Consider the following 16691-nt stretch of genomic DNA (forward strand, 5'->3'; position numbering starts at 1 on the left):
GTTTAAAATGAATTTTGTTAAACATCCTGAAGCCTTCTTGTTGGGTATTTCAAATCAAGAGCTGCCAAAAGAAAAATGGACACTGTTTATGTATGCCACAACAGCGGCTAGAATCTTAATTGCACAACATATACAGTGGTACCTCGTGTTACATATGCTTCAGGTTACATGCACTTCATCTTACAGACTCCACTAACCCAGAAATATTACCTCAGGTTAAGAACTTTGCTTCAGGATGAGAACAGAAATCGTGCAACGGCGGCACAGCGGCAGCAGGAGGCCCCATTAGCTTAAAGTGGTGCTTCAGGTTAAGAACAGTTTCAGGTTAAGAACAGACCTCCAGAACGAATTAAGTTCTTAACCCGAGGTACCACTGTAATTTAGAGAAATGATAAGGGAAGTTAATTTTATATAAAAAATGCAGGAGACAATAAATAAAATCAGACAAAAGAGGGGGAGTTGAGGGAAGTACAGGTGGAAGGGAGGGAGAATAAATGTATATAATATTAGATAGGTAGCCGTGTTGGTCTGCCATAGTCAAAATAAAAAAATTCCTTCCAGTAGCACCTTAAAGACCAACTAAGTTAGTTCTTGGTATGAGCTTTCGTGTGCATGCACACTATCTGAAGAAGTGTGCATGCACACGAAAGCTCATACCAAGAACTAACTTAGTTGGTCTTTAAGGTGCTACTGGAAGGAATTTTTTTATTTTGTATATAATATGACTGAGATTTGTATTTTTATTTGTTATAAAATTCAATAAATATTCTTTTTTTAAAAAAATGTGTGGCTGTCAGGGGTGAGATAAAGATTGTATTGAGAAATGGATCCATATCATAGGGACCCAGTTGATCAGCCATGTTTCAGTGGTTAGGATCTATGGGTTTGCCTAGAGATAGATTCCCATATACCATGGTCTGGTTCTACAAAATCAACTTCAAACCAGAAAGATTACAGCATCAACTGAATGCAGATGGTTCTGACGTTGTTGTGGGGTAGTAAATGTGATAGACATCAGTGGGTCAGTCTTTCCTTTTTATATATAATTTTATATATAATTTTTATTAAATTTTCTATTTTACAATTTCAAATACCGTACTCGTTTTACATCCTTAAGATATCAGTGACTTCCCTTCTTCTCTTTCCATGGTTCATTTCACATATCATAGAATCCCTGCATATTTTACAAAAACTAAACCATTCAGTATTCCATTATTACAGCCATCAAAACTTGTTCACACTGTTGAATTTATCTTAATGCTGCCAGCATTTTCTGCTGTACACAGTTATTTCCCATATATTCAATAAACGTTTTCCAATCTTCTCTAAGTGTATGTTCTTCTTGTTCTCTTATTCTATATGTTAAGTCTGCAAGTTGTGCATAGTCTGTCAACTTAAGTTGCCCCTCTTCTTTGGTTGGGACCTCAGTCTCTCCTGAACTTGGGTCGCCAGGTGTTTTGGGACTACAACTCCCATCATCCCTAGCTAGCAGGACCAGTGGTCAGGGATGATGGGAATTGTAGTCCAAAAACAGCTAGAGACCCAAGTTTGGGAAACCCTGCAATGGGTGTTAGCCATACTTGGAGCAGACCCAATGAAATCAATGGACATACTTAGGTCCATTGATTTCATTGAGCCTACTCTAAGTAGGACCTAGTTGTATATCACCAAGCCAGTTTATTGGGAGCTGCCAAGAACATAATAACTGCTGCCCACCGTGCCTGAAAAGTATCACTTACATTCTTTAGAATATTGACGAGAATGTTCTCCAGCTTTTCATTCTTTGCTTCATTACTCATTTTGGAAACCTCTTCTGATGTGGGGAACTGACCAGAGAAACCAAACAGAGAAATCACACGTGGTTTTGTTAGCGACAGAATGCTCTACATTCCTTGTCAGAAGTGCATATGGTAAGAAGCAAACTCAAATTCATTTGAAACCATAAGGTATTGGTTTCTCACCCTGTGAACTTGCGACTCAGCCAGACTGATAAGGAAAAAATTATTTTATATGTGTTGTATATGCATTATAAAGGTAAAGGCACCCCTGACCGTTAGGTCCAGTCGTGGATGACTCCGGGGTTACGGCGCTCATCTCGCTTCTGGGTCATGTGGCCAGCATGACTAAGCCGCTTCTGGCGAACTAGAGCAGTGCACGGAAACGCCGTTTACCTTCCCGCCGGAGTGGTACCTATTTATCTACTTGCACTTTGATGTGCTTTTAAACTGCTAGTTTGGCAGGAGCTGGGACCGAGCAACAGGAGCTCCCCCCGTCACGGGCATTCGAACCGCCGACCTTCTGATCGGCAAGCCCTAGGCTCTGTGGTTTAACCCACAGCGCCACCCGCATCCCTCTATATACATTATAGGTGAAGGTAAAAGACCCCTAGAAGGTTAAGTCCAATCAAAGGTGACTATGGGGTTGCGGCGCTCATCTCACTTTCAGGCCGAGGGAGCCAGCGTTTGTCCACAGACAGCTTTCCGGGCCATGTGGCCAGCATGACTAAACTGCTTCTGGCGCAAAGGAACACCGTGATGGAAACCAGAGCACACAGAAACACCATTTACCATTTTTGGGATGCTGGCAGCGCTGTGGTCTAAACTGCTGAACCTCTTGCTGCTCGGAAGGTCGGCGGTTCAAATCCATGCAACAGGGTGAGCTCCTGTTGCTCTGTCCCAGCTCCTGCCAACCTACCAGTTCAAAAGCACGCCAGTGCAAGTAGATAAATAGGTACCGCTGTGGCGGGAAGGTAAATGGCCTAGGATCGCTGTTTCAATGGGCATCTGTCCTGGATGCTTTAGCTGAGTTGCCTGAAATACTGGGAGCTGGACTATTCAGGGCTCTTTTATTTTGCGTAACTACAGTCAGCAACAAGGAAGAAAACATTGGTGGGAGTGTCAAATTCATTTAGCCGCCACAATAGGAGTGTTTTTTCACTTCTTCATTGCCTTCTGTAGTGTATTAGTGCTACTGGTTTGCCACCCCAGAAACTGCCTGAGGTGCCACCTGCCCTCTCCATTTAAAACAACACCATACAATTTTAATCAGTCATGGCTTCCCCCAGAGTATCCTGTAAAATGTAGTTTAACGGTTCTTAAGAGAGATGTTAGGAGACATCTCCCATTCCCCTCAATGAGATATAATTTCCAGAGTTTCCTGAGAAGAACAGAGAATCTTCTGCAAACCAACATGGTTGCAGCTTTTTTTAAATACTATGTCAATGTATTTTATATTAGTTTGTGCTATCGGAATACGTAAAACAAACAAGCAAACAAACAAACTGTTATGAACGAACCTTGGATCCTAGAACAATAGGCTAGTAGGATCGTAGAATGCAACAACTGATTGGCTTGCAGGAGAAGACCAATCAGGCTCCAGGAAGAAGTTAATCAGCCTATTAGGCTGGTAGGATCCTAGAATGCAACAGCTGATTGGCCTGCAGGAAAAGACCAATCAGGCTCCAGGAGGGAAGCAGAATCAGCCAATCAGACGGGACTCATTGTGTAAATAATGTGTATAAAAGCCTGAGGTTTGGGGGGCAATTCAATCACTGTTTTACAAGCAAAGAGCATGAAATCACTACAGGACTCCGAGTATATTTCACAAACAAATCACCAAGCACCAGGAAAATGAATTCAGAAGAGATAAAGGTCTTGCCTGCTTGCATCTTTACCTTAACATGATAGAGATTGTTGAGAAGGCAGAAATACTCTTCCTTAACTACTCCTCGGATTCTGGTCACAAGGATATACTGTCTTGCATCGTAGGTCTTGCAAGTATCAATCCCCAGAAACATAGCCATGAGGGTCCGGATGACAAAGAAGTTCTGCCATACATTGATCTTTGTGAGCTCCATCGCCACCACCCTGCATGATGGCAAGAACTATTGGTGAAAAGGTTTCACTGCCTCTTCCACGACCGATGGAGAAACATTTGCTGCTGGGTGGGGGAAGATCAGACCCTTGAACTGAGTGGTTAGCCTCCTCTGCCCGAACGTACAAGGGCACAGGTGGCTGTTGCCCACCAGAAAGAAACAGCTGGGAAGGGCTTCTGGAACGGATCTTGTTGGGAAACTGTGTACGGGCAGCTACTCACACAGAGTCAATTAAGGTTTGGCAGGCAGCCAGAAGGCAATCTGAAGGAGTAAGTCTGCCTGGTGATAACAGAGGCATGGAGACAGCTCCCTGATTGGTCAAGCTCTTTCAAGGGAGTGATAATTAGAAGAGTTTGGATTTGATATCCCGCTTTATCACTACCCGAAGGAGTCTCAAAGTGGCTAACATTCTCTTTTCCCTTCCTCCCCCACCACAAACACTCTGTGAGCTGAGTGGGGCTGAGAGACTTCAAAGAAGTGTGACTGGCCCAAGGTCACCCAGCAGCTGCATGTGGAGGAGCGGAGACGCGAACCCAGTTCACCAGATTACGAGTCCACCGCTCTTAACCACTACATCACACTGGCTCTCAATTAATTTATGGCCTACTAACTGGAATGTGTTAGTTCAGAGGTTCAGAGTTCTGTGTGTCAGTGTAGGAGTTGTGAATCGTGTCAGAGAGAGCTAGCAAAAGATCCGTGTTCTGTTCCTGTAAATAGTCCACTGTACAGTGGTGCCTCGCAAGACGAAAAGAATTCGTTCCGCGAGTCTTTTCGTCTTGCGATGCTTTTCATCTTGCGAAGCACGGTCCGTCGCAACTGCGCCTCTTCAAGCGGATTTTTTTAAAAAGTGCAAGACGTTTTCATCTTGTGAAGCAAGCCCATAGGGAAATTCGTCTAGCGAAGCAACGCAAAACCGAAAAACCCTTTCGTCTAGCGAGTTTTTCGTCTTGCGAGGCATTCGCCTTGTGGGGCACCACTGTATATAATAAACACCTAACTACAAGTTCCTGGTTCCTGCTTCGTCTATCCTGTCTGAAGCCAAGTTGCCAATTGCTTCCGTGGATTCTGCGTTTACTCTGCTAGGTCTGGCTAAGGTCCTGCAACTAGTCAGAAAGTTGCGAAACACCAAATTGGTTTTACCAATAGAGCCTGCTTACATGGGGGACAGGGAAGTGTTTCTGGAGTTAAAGACTCTTTGCTGCCCAGCCCCGAGTCAAGAGAGTTTGGAATACACAGCAAAGTACGGTTAAAAGCATTAACCTGTGGCCTGTGTCTTGTCCTAAGAAGGCAATCTCAGCCAACAGCTGGCTTTTTCCATATCCCATGAGGCCTTCGTAGATGATAATGCGGCTTTTTCTGTCAGCTTTAAAATCACTCAGCAAGTTTTCAAAGAGGTCCGTCTCCTTCTTGCGGCCTAGGGGAAGCAAATAAAGCCAGTGGGACATCTTCAAAAGAGGAAGCCTCGCACGACTCAAACAAATATTCATGAAATTGTTCATATTTTGAATTCAAAATTTAAATTTGCGTTCTGAATGCAGAAAACTTCCACCGGTGCTAACATTTCAGTGTTATCCTACATCTGAGTTTTTGAGTGCTTATTTGTTTTTTGTTTGTTTGTTTGTTTAACCCATAACCCACTTCTTACGTGCTGTTAGCTGCAAGTCTACGCTTTAAGAAGCTTGTGTTGGGAAGGACCCAGGAGTCGAGAAAGGAGGTGGGAGGATGGAGAACAAAGAGGCAGAGAAAAATATTCTGAGGATGTGGCAGGATATTATGAAGTGTGTTCTTTATGGACCATTTCCTGGTTTTTGCTGACGACGCACTATTTCTACATGCTATCCCCAGAACGAAAGCCCCGCGTAAGATGCGAACATAATGTATATAAATAAATGCTGCCAGATTTTAAAAATAAGCCTTTTTACATGAAAGACATAATCAAGTCTAGGCTTAAGCATGCAGCAGCCCCATTGCTCTCAGTGGGAGAGTTAAGCCTAGTGGGGTTTCAAAATCTTTTAACTCTCACTTGATTAAGATGTCACTGGTCTGGTCTGATTTTGTTTTGTTTTGTTTCTACGGGTTAGCATGGCTCCCTCTCTGAAATCTGGCTGGATTGTATTCTTGGTACTTAATGATATCATTTGATCTTCTAGGGCAGTGATGGCCAAACTTGGCCTTCTAGCTGTTTTGGGACTACAATTCCCATCATCCCTGACCACTGGTCCTGTTAGCTAGGGATGATGGGAGTTGTAGTCCCAAAACAGCTGGAGGGCCAAGTTTGGCCATCACTGCCCTAGGGCATTGCAGCTTTTGAAAGTTCCCCTCTTAAGATTCCTTTTGGGGAGGAGGCAGGGTGGGGGTTATGTCTGCAAACCTTGCCCCCCCTTATTGGTACCTCTTTCTGCATGGGTGGTGCTGTTTGGGCTACAAAGGCAACAGCAATTGCACCTGAACATCAATAACAGAGCTGATTATAATACGTAACCATTTGAATATCACAGATCCATAGCCTTTTCTCTCTCTTGCTCCAATAAATGATCATCATCAATGTCGCTGAATGAAGAATATGTCACCTACCCAGCAAAGGGTAATATTCGCATCTCTCTCGGCTCAGATATGCTTTGTAAATCATTCTAAAGGATTAAGGACAAGAAAAGGAAACCTCGTAAGTTCTTCAACTCAAACTGGGAGCTGCTTTCGTTCCCTGAGCCCATTCTTCATTCAAAAGTGTCCCACGCCAGGGTTTTAGTAACCCATCATGACAAAAAAAAACCCACCCTTTTATTGCCCGGCTGTACACGAAGGTAATACTTACGTTTTCTCCGTGACTCCAAGGAATTTATAGACTGTCCCAGGGTTCAGAACACCTTTCATCTCAATTAACGGGAGCTCTTCAAAGAAATAGGATGGCAACTTGGATTTGACGCAAGTGACAGCATCGCAGGTCACTACCCCAGGATAATACATCATCATCCGGGCCGCAAGGTTCACTTTCCGGCCGATGACTGTGTCACGGGAGAAACAAGAAGGACAAAACATACTTTGTCTTTCTTCTAGCTGGTCTCTTAACACAGAGAAACAGGAGCGGCATTACATCTGGGCCACCTCAAGCACTGCCTTGCACCGGACAACACTTCTGCCAGACCAAAAGATGGAACTTCCTTTTTTTAAAAAATGATATTTATTAAAGTTTCAGAAAGGGTTACAAAAATAAGAAAAAGAAAAAAGAAAATACAAAATACAGAAAAATAAAAACAATTAAAAACAAATCAATCTTTCCATGTCTTATCTTTCATTTACTTGTTTCCCTGACCTCCTTACACCTCCCTTTTTTGTATTCCAGTTCAGTTAGTTAATTCAGCAAATCCTTTCCCTCTTTGTTTTTATCTTAATCCTTTATCTTAATATATTATAACTTTAGATTCTCACCTGTTAACAATCCATTTTTACATACTCCTTTGTAACATTGCTGCTAAAAACCCCTTAACTTCATTCCGACATCATTCTAACATTCATTAATTTTACAGTGTTTCTGTAGATAGTCTTTAAATTTCTTCCAATCTTCTTCCACCGACTCTTCTCCCTGGTCTCGGATTCTGCCAGTCATTTCCGCCAGTTCCATATAGTCCATCACCTTCATCTGCCATTCTTCCAGGGTGGGTAGATCTTGTGTCTTCCAATACTTTGCAATGAGTATTCTTGCTGCTATTGTGGCATACATAAAAAAGTTCTATCCTTCTTTGGCACCGATTGGCCAACCAAAGATGGAACTTCCTGTGGCACAGCTGGCAGTGGGCAAATAAATGACAAGTCCCGCAGGCCCATCTCATGGAAACCTGATTAATTCCCTCCATTCACAGCACCAGGTCTCAACAAGACCTGATGGGGGACTCTTTCTGGGAGGGAGCGTCCGCAGCAGGGCGATTTAGAGGCGTGGTCTGGCTGTTAGGTCTCTTTCCTTGTGGCCGCCTACTCAGGATGTCTCAGGGCTCGCCCAGACTTCTGTGTGTCCCTTGCTTAGAAAGCACAGGGGCCAAGTGGCTTTCTGCTTTTCCAGTACAGTGGTACCTCGGGTTAAGTACTTAATTCGTTCCGGAGGTCCATTCTTAACCTGAAACTGTTCTTAACCTGAAGCACCACTTTAGCTAATGGGGCCTCCTGCTGCCGCCACGCCGCCAGAGCACGATTTCTGTTCTCATCCTGAAGCAAAGTTCTTAACCTGAAGCACTATTTCTGGGTTAGCAGAGTCTGTAACCTGAAGCGTATGTAACCTGAAGCGTATGTAACCTGAGGTACCACTGTAGTGGTTTTACCCTTGCTGCACAGCTTCCCCACAGAAAACCCACCGCTCTTTAGCACTAAATCAGAGCAAATGGCAATTCGTGTTAATAATAATAATAATAATAATAATAATAATAATAATAATAATAATAATAATAATTTATTATTTATACCCCGCCCATCTGGCTGAGTTTCCCCAGACACTCTGGGCAGCTCCCAATCAAGTGTTAAAAACAATACAGCATTAAATATTAAAAACTTCCCTGAACAGGGCTGCCTTCAGATGTCTTTTAAAGATAGGATAGCTGCTTATTTCCTTCACATCTGAAGGGAGGGTGTTCCACAGGGAGGGCGCCACTACCGAGTAGGCCCTCTGTCTGGTTCCCTGTAACCTCACTTCTCGCAATGAGTAAACCGCCAGAAGGCCCTCAGCGCTGGATCTCAGTGTCCGGGCTGAATGATGGGGGTGGAGACGCTCCTTCAGTATACAGGACCAAGGCCATTTGCTTGAATTCAGTGCTAAACCATGGGATTTTCCCAGGAGAAAGCAACAGGGTGAACAGAAGAGTGGATGAGCACTGCATCTTGTTGTTTCTTTAATGTTGCTGTGCATTTTAACGCTTTATTTGGTTTTTTTATTATTGAACTATTTTGTGGCTACTATATGTTTCTTTTAATGTAAACTACTTTGGAGGCTTAAACATTTGCATAAATAGAGAACATGGGAAAATAAATAAATAGAGGACACAGGGAAATAAATAAATAGAGGACACAGGAAAAGCCAATGCTATAAGCCAAAAGGATTTCAGCAGCAAGATTCCTCCCCCTTTTTTTGGTATATAAATTTTGCTTTTTAATTATTATTATTTTTAATTTATTATATTGTTTTGACAAAAAATAATAATACATAAATAATAATAAAATGTGCACTCCACCCCCATGACCATTCCACTGTAACTATCCAACCTCCCAAAATTTCAACACCTCTTACGATGGTTTAACCCCTTTCCATTTTAACAGTACAAGTTCTACAAATACCCTTCAAAATGATTTCTCCTCCGTAATCACCGTTTTACCTTAATGGCACATGTTAATTTATCATTAATAACTATATCCCACACCTCTTTATACCATTCTTTCATTTTATATTCTGCTTGCCCCTTCCACTACCTAGCTATCATAATTTTTGCAGCTGTCAATAAATTTGTGAGCAAGTCCTTCACAGCATGCAAATTTTCACCCCATCGTAAGCAGCTAGATTTCTGCCCAGTTGTGCGGTACGGGAGAATCCTTAGAAGCAGCAACCTGGAGAAGGCAACCCACCAAGAGATGATGATGATGAAGAGTTTGGATTTGATATCCCGCTTTATCACTACCCTATGGAGTCTCAAAGCGGCTAACATTCTCCTTTCCCTTCCTCCCCCACAACAAACACTCTGTGAGGTGAGTGAGGCTGAGAGGGTTCAGAGAAGTGTGACTAGCCCAAGGTCACCCAGCAGCTGCATGTGGAAGAGTGGGGAAGTGAACCCGGTTCACCAGATTACAAGTCCACCGCTCTTAACCACTACACCACACTGATGAAACACTAGTTGGGTTGAGCAGCAAGGCAAAGGCTCCAGGCAGCGGTAACAGGAGCAGGAGTCTGCAGGTGAAGGAAGCCGGTGCTGGTGTTTGCCAAAGCACAGGACACGAGGGGGCGAACAAGGAAGCACTGCTGGGAAGCACTGAGGTGGGAGCGAATCTTTCACTTACTGCACCAACATCCATAAAACTGGCCTTGAACACAGGGAAGGTACAAGAGACTACAGTCACGATACCTGTATATTCATGTCTCAAACGATGGCCAACTACTCCACAGAAAACTGGCCCACTGGTGACTCCAATGGAGACAAGTCTGAAAGCACAAGAGAGAGAAAAGGTAAAGGTAAAAGACCCTTGAACGGTTAAGTCCAGTCAAAGGCGACTATGGGGTTGCAGCGCTCATCTCGCTTTCAGGCCGAGGGAGCCAGCGTTTGTCCGCAGACAGCTTTCCGGGTCATGTGGCCAGAGGACTAAACTGCTTCTGGTGCAACAGGACCCCGTGACAGAAACCAGCGCGCACGGAAATGCTGTTTACCTTCCCACCACAGTGATACCTATTTATCTACTTGCACTGGTGTGCTTTCGAACTGCTAGGTTGGCAGGAGCTGGGACAGAGCAACGGGAGGTCACCCCGTTGCGGGATTCGAACCACTGACCTTCTGATTGGCAAGCCCAAGAGGCTCAGTGGTTTAGACCATAGCCCCACCTGTGTCCACCTGTGTTGATGTGCTCCCCAGCCGTTCTGTAGCATCGTGTGAACTTTTTGTCTCTGGTGAGTGCTTTCATTCCCATGGTATGCAATATTGCACCTACAGCGAACTTGTAGCTTATGTGAGGGTTCAATTCTGGGGAGTCCACACAGAAATGCAAAACTGCGTAAAGCCAGGAACCCCAAGAACCTCCCCTAATGAAACCATATCTACCTGTCCAGAGCAGGTCTCACCCTCTGCCTTGCTTTCTGGGCAAATGAATACAATTACATAGATGAAACATTCGTAACAGTGTGATGTTGACTCCCGCCTTTAGCTTCTTTCAAATTCTAGGGACAGGATTAGAGTTGACCCTGCGGGCCAAGGAGTCCGATAGCCAACACCTTTCCTGGACCTCTGAGGCCCACTTTTTCTTAAACCATAATGGAAACTCAGTTTGGAACTGGTTCAGCAATTACAAGCATCATTGGACTGGGAAGGGGGAATTAGCAAAAATCGGTTTCAAGAGTCCTGGATCAACTGGCGATTTTGGCTGTATGCCTTATTGTTATGTACTGAGCTGAATCCTAGAACAATAGGATCCAGAATGCAGCAGCCTGATTGGTCCGCAGGAGTCACTCAATCCAGCTCCAGGTGGAAGTGAATCAGCAACCTGATTGACCTGCAGGAGCAGCCAATCAGGCTCCTGGATGAAGTGAATCAGCAACCTGATCGGCCTACAGGAGTAGCCCAGAATTAGCCAATCACGTGGGGCCCATTGTGTAAATAATGTATATATAGCTAGACGTTTTGGGGAAACTTTCATTCATTGCTACTATGAGCTGAATAAAGAGCATGAAATTCACACTCGGGTCCCCTGACCATTAGGTTCAGTCGTGGCCGACTCTGGGGTTGCAGCGCTCATCTCGCTTTATTGGCCGAGGGAGCCAGCATACAGCTTCCGTGTCATGTGGCCAGCATGACTAAGCCACTTCTGGCGAACCAGAGCAGCGCACGGAAATGCCTTTTACCTTCCCGCCGGAGTGGTACCTATTTATCTACTTGTACTTTGACGTGCTTTCAAACTGCTAGGTTGGCAGGAGCAGGGACTGAGCAACGGGAGCTCACCCCGTCACAGGGATTTGAACCGCCAACCTTCTGATCGGCAAGTCCTAGGCTCTGTGGTTTAACCCACAGTGCCACCCGTGTCCCTTCATTTATTATACTGGCTTCCTATTATATCCAACTAAGCTTGCACCAGGATCCAGCAATGCTGCCGTGTTCCTCGTTGGAATGCCTGTTAGAAAACATAAAACAGACAGTCTCCTCCCCTTTGGAGCAGAAAGAGACCAGCCAACCACACCCAACCGCCGAAACTCCTCAGGGTTGCTCAGCCATTCTGGTTTGCTTTCCTTCCCCTAGCACAGTCCTTTCCCTTCAGCACTGAGTAACATGTCTGGGCAAAGGGCTGGGGCCTCTACTCCTCACCCACGTCTACACTTCCACCCCTTTCCACTCGAAGCAAATAGTACTGCGATAGAGGAGTGGGAGACAACGGCCAACCACTGCCCACTGCAATCTAGGGCATGGTAGAAGGTGGGCATGCCAGACACCTCTACAAAACTGGGTGGGCCCTAGTTTCCCAGTACCTTGCTCTGTTGCATTGAACCCACATCCCAGCACAAGCGTCGCCAGGAAGGAGTAAGAGGGTGGAGTTGTCGACAGTCCCGTTGGGTGGCAAGCCGGGGGTGGTGATTCTGGTGTGAGCGACACCCGTAACCCTGCCGAAGACATATCCCCAGCCCAATCAGTCACTTACCTTACTTTCATGAGAGCCGTGGAACAGAAAGCATGGATTTTATTGGCACTGTCCAGAGCATTTGCACCTTCATCAGACTGTTTATCCCCAGGGAGGCCAAAGATGCACAGCAACGTGCAACCCTTATGGGGGCAGGGGCAAGAACATCGGAGAAGTTGTTATAAGAGCAGCTTATTGCCATTTGCAAAATGCAGATATTTAGGCATCTAGGGTTTCTGTGTGCAGATTTTCAGGCTATGGTCTCCCGAAGCCGCCGTATAAAATTCTAAAATAATTGTCCCATAAAAATAATACATGAAACAAAGCTAAGTACAGTGATAGCTCGGGTTACAGACGCTTCAGGTTACAGACTCCGCTAACCCAGAAATAGTACCTCGGGTTAAGAACTTTGCTTCAGGATGCAAACAGAAATCATGCAGCGGCAGCGCAGCGGCAGCAGGAGGCCACATTAGCTAAAGTGGTGCTTCAGGTTAAGAACAGTTTCAGGTTAAGAACGGACCGACAGAACAAATTAAGTTCTTAACCCGAGGTAGGTAAAGGTAAAGGGACCCCTGACCATTAGGTCCAGTCATGGCTGACTCTGGGGTTGCGGCGCTCATCTCACTTTATTGGCCGAGGGAGCCGGCGTACAGCTTCCGGGTCATGTGGCCAGCATTACTAAGCCGCTTCTGGTGAACCAGAGCAGCGTAGGAAAACACCGTTTACCTTCCCGCCGAAGGGGTACCTATTTATCTACTTGCACTTTGACGTGCTTTTGAACTGCTAGGTTGGCAGGAGCAGGGACCAAGCAACAGGAGCTCACCCTGTCACAGGGATTCGAACCGCCGACCTTCTAATCGGCAAGTCCTAGGCTCTGTGGTTTAACCCACAGCGCCACCTGCGTCTCACCACTGTAGTAGGGAAACCTAATGTCAAGTAAACCATACAATAAAATAGAAGAACACTATGTTTTCAGCACTGGTGGTTAGTTCTGACAGAGAGCGCTTGCAGTGAGGATGTCTTAACACCAACTGGCCATCGACCAGCTCTGTGGGTGATGTTGCCATGATTCAAATCCTGGCTCATTCGTGGCGCTCACTGGGTGATGTTGGCCAATCGCTGCCTCTCAGCCTACCTTGTAGACTTTTGCGGAGGATAAACTGAGAGGGAGGAAGAAAGGTGATTCTTTTTTTCTTGGAAGAAAGGTGGGTTAGTGAACGTGTTTATTAATACTGCACTGTATTAATTCCTTTTGGGAATTATAGGGACAGAACTACCCAAACTGTATAGAAATTTATTCACGTATATGACTACAGTGGCAAGCATGTGACTTGCCCAAAAATGGAAAGAAGAAGAAGTTCCAGCAAATGAAGAACAGATGCAAAAACGTATGGAGTATGCAGAAATGGCGAAACTTACCGAAAAAATAAGAAATCAAGATAGCAAACTTTTTATTAAAAAAATGATAATGGTTTATTGAATGTTTACAAAAAAACTGTAAATAGATAAGAGCATTGGCGGGATTATTGTAATAACCTGCAGTTTTATAAAACTAACTTAATTTGCTCATTTATTGATCTACTTTAAAAACATACTCTTATAATATATATTTAAAGTAGATGAATAAATGAGCAAGTTAAGAAGATATTAAAAATAAATTTAAGGAACCGCAGAAAGGGGGGGAAGGAAATCGAGTTTTGAAATGTTAAAATGATTGTAAAATTATTGAAATGTATACAACTGAAAATCATAAATAAAATAAAATTAATAATAATAATAATAATAATAATAATAATAATAATAATAATAATACTGCACTGTTAACAGTTGCAGAATGTGGAGAGCAGGGAGGGAATCTGAGGCATGTTTGGTTGGCATTGCCACTGACACCTCTGCCAACCCCAGAAGCAGGGTTGGTACATCTTGTTTCACTGCTTGGGCGATACAGGAAGTACCACTTCCCCCTGCCGCTGCCACCATATCTGTTGCCATAAGCCCCACTTCTCCTCCTGCTCTGCCGCCTTTGCCACTGGCAGAGGAGTGCTGCCAATATTGCCGCATGCCCAAATTACACACGATCTCGTGCGCTTGCGAGATCTCTCATAAGTCTGGGTATAATTTAGCCGAAAACTGTGCCCCTACCAGCGACGTTACTGTGTCCGTGTTGGGGGCAAGAGGTGCACCCACCGGGCTGCCGCCTCGGGAGCTTTCATCACGTGCTACTCACACCACATGACTGCAACAAAATTTCTCAAAGACCTACATTGGCGCTCAGTACGTTTCCCAGCACAATTCAAAGTGTTGGTGTTTAAAGCCCTAAACGGCCTCGGCCCAGTATACCTGAAGGAGCGTCACCAACCCCATCATTCAGCCCAGACACTGAGGTCCAGTGCCAAGGGTTCCTGGCGGTTCCCTCACCATAGCTGTCAACTTTTCCCTTTTCTTGCGAGGAATCCTATTCGGAATAAGGGAATTTTCCTTTTAAAAAAGGGAACAGTTGACAGCTATGTCCTCACTGCGAGAAGTGAGGTTACAGGGAACCAGGCAAATGGCCTTCTCAATAGTGGCGCCCGCCCTGTGGAACATCATCCCATCAGATGTCAAGGAAATAAACAACTATCAGACTTTTAGAAGACATCTGAAGGCATCCCTGTTTTAAGAAGTTGTTAATGTTTGATGTTTTATTGTGTTTTTAATATTCTATTGGGAGCCGCCCAGAGTGGCTAGGGAAACCCAGCCTGATGGGCGGGGTATAAATAAATAAATAAATAAATAAATAAATAAATAATAATTATTATTATTATCTGAGGGCACAGCTCAAAAGTGCCCACAGCTACCCTGATGACATGAGTACATCATATAAAGAATGTCTGTAGGACCTTCCATCCTACAGTGATCTGTGCCAACCCCAACTCTTGCCATGCTTTGCTGATAAGGACGCATGTTGGTAATTTTAGAAGTCGGCGTAAGAATTGGCTTTGAAGTGACTCTAAAGGTGAGAGATTTGCAAAGGCAGCCCATAAAGGTGCAGCATAGGCCATTGTGGCCATCACTTTGATGCTATACACTTTCAAGGCCGCAGGGATGAATAAGGCCCCCTCAGAGTAGAAAAAACGGAGGAGGGAGTGTGATAGGGCTTTTGTCTTGTTTTGAAGATTTTCAACGTGCGCTTTCCACCCTAAATTATATTGAAAATAAATTCCTAAATATTTAAATTTATGTACTTGTTCGATTTTCGTGCTCTCCAGTTTCCATGAATAAAGTTTTCGACTCCTTGAAAATATCAGTACTTTGGACTTGGAATGGTTGATAGTCAGATGATTAGAATGGCAATATGTCGCAAAAATCTTTAGTGCCCTCCTTAAACCCACTCTGGAGTAAGAGAGTAGTACCGCATCATCTGCGTAGAGAAGTAAAGGACAGCGGTAATCTGCTATACGAAGGGAGTGGATAAATTTTTGTGAGTCGGCTAATGGGTTCCTCATATCACTGATAAATAAATTAAAAAGAAGAGGCGCTAAAATACAACCCTGGCGTACACCCTTATTTACTGGCACTGGGTTAGTCAGATCTCCAGCAGGGGATAATCTCACCCTGGCCACGGACCCGGCATGAAGTTGGGAGATAAGCCACAATAGCCTTCTATCTATTCCCCAACAGGCAAGTTTATCCCATAGTAATTTCCTCGGAATACTATCAAACGCAGCTTTCAGATCTATGGAAGCTGCGCAGAGTTGCCATGCTTTGCTGATAAGGACCATGCCTGCAGGAGACTCACTTTGTCAAACATGAAGACCTTGTTAATCTTGCCACTGAGCGGGTATATGATCGCCGCAATCTTCGTGTTGGCATCCTGGATGGCCTTACAGACATGGTGAGTGTTGGCGCTTTCGTCAAACTGCAAATTCACAAAGACGATCGTCACAGGTCGAAGCTCTGATAAATATTCCAGGGGCTGGTTGTCATCGATCTGAAAAACAGGACAGGAGAACGTACAAGATGAGTAGTAAGACATGTTGGAAATGCAAGGATAAGATTCCTGCCAATGTTCTCATTCTTGATTTTTTTATTCTTCTGGTAAGCTTCGCCATTTCTGCATATTCCATAAGTTTTTTTGCAGTTTTACAAGTATATATTTAAAGAAGATGAATAAATGAGCAAATTCAGTTAATTTGGATATGCAAAAGAAGAGATTAAAAAGAAATTTAAGGAACCGCAGAAAGAGGGGGAAGGAAGTCAAGTTATGAAATGTCAAAATGACTGTAAAATCAGTGAAATGTGTAAAATTAGTGAAATGTATAAACTTGAAAAGTATAAATAAATAAATAAAATATCAGAAGACACCCTCCCCCAAAAGGAAGTGGCTCTGTGCCGGATGACAAATGAGTGGGGGCCCAACCCTCAATTGCCTGTTAGTAAGACAAAAAAGCAGAGTTGAGACTAGAAGTTAGAAGCTGGGCAGTTGAGTGAC

The 16691-nt window shown here is 44.2% G+C and overlaps 1 protein-coding gene across 4 annotated transcripts in view; it reads right to left on the bottom strand.

Moving 5' to 3' along the window:
• ADCY10 (adenylate cyclase 10) overlaps window positions 1-16691 on the bottom strand; it is a 78268-nt gene that overhangs the window by 47378 nt on the left and 14199 nt on the right. For all 4 annotated transcript variants that reach the window (XM_083506706.1, XM_083506707.1, XM_083506705.1 and 1 more), the window contains exons 8-15: window positions 15999-16190; window positions 12242-12363; window positions 9970-10046; window positions 6687-6876; window positions 6449-6504; window positions 5135-5288; window positions 3674-3866; window positions 1740-1826 (exon numbers count right to left, since the gene is read on the bottom strand). In XM_083506706.1, the coding sequence (XP_083362832.1) occupies window positions 1740-1826; window positions 3674-3866; window positions 5135-5288; window positions 6449-6504; window positions 6687-6876; window positions 9970-10046; window positions 12242-12363; window positions 15999-16190 (1071 nt within the window). The remainder of the gene's footprint in view (window positions 1-1739; window positions 1827-3673; window positions 3867-5134; window positions 5289-6448; window positions 6505-6686; window positions 6877-9969; window positions 10047-12241; window positions 12364-15998; window positions 16191-16691) is intronic.

Source organism: Podarcis liolepis, assembly GCF_965112155.1.
Source record: "Podarcis liolepis genome assembly, chromosome: 6".
NCBI lineage: Eukaryota > Metazoa > Chordata > Lepidosauria > Squamata > Lacertidae > Podarcis > Podarcis liolepis.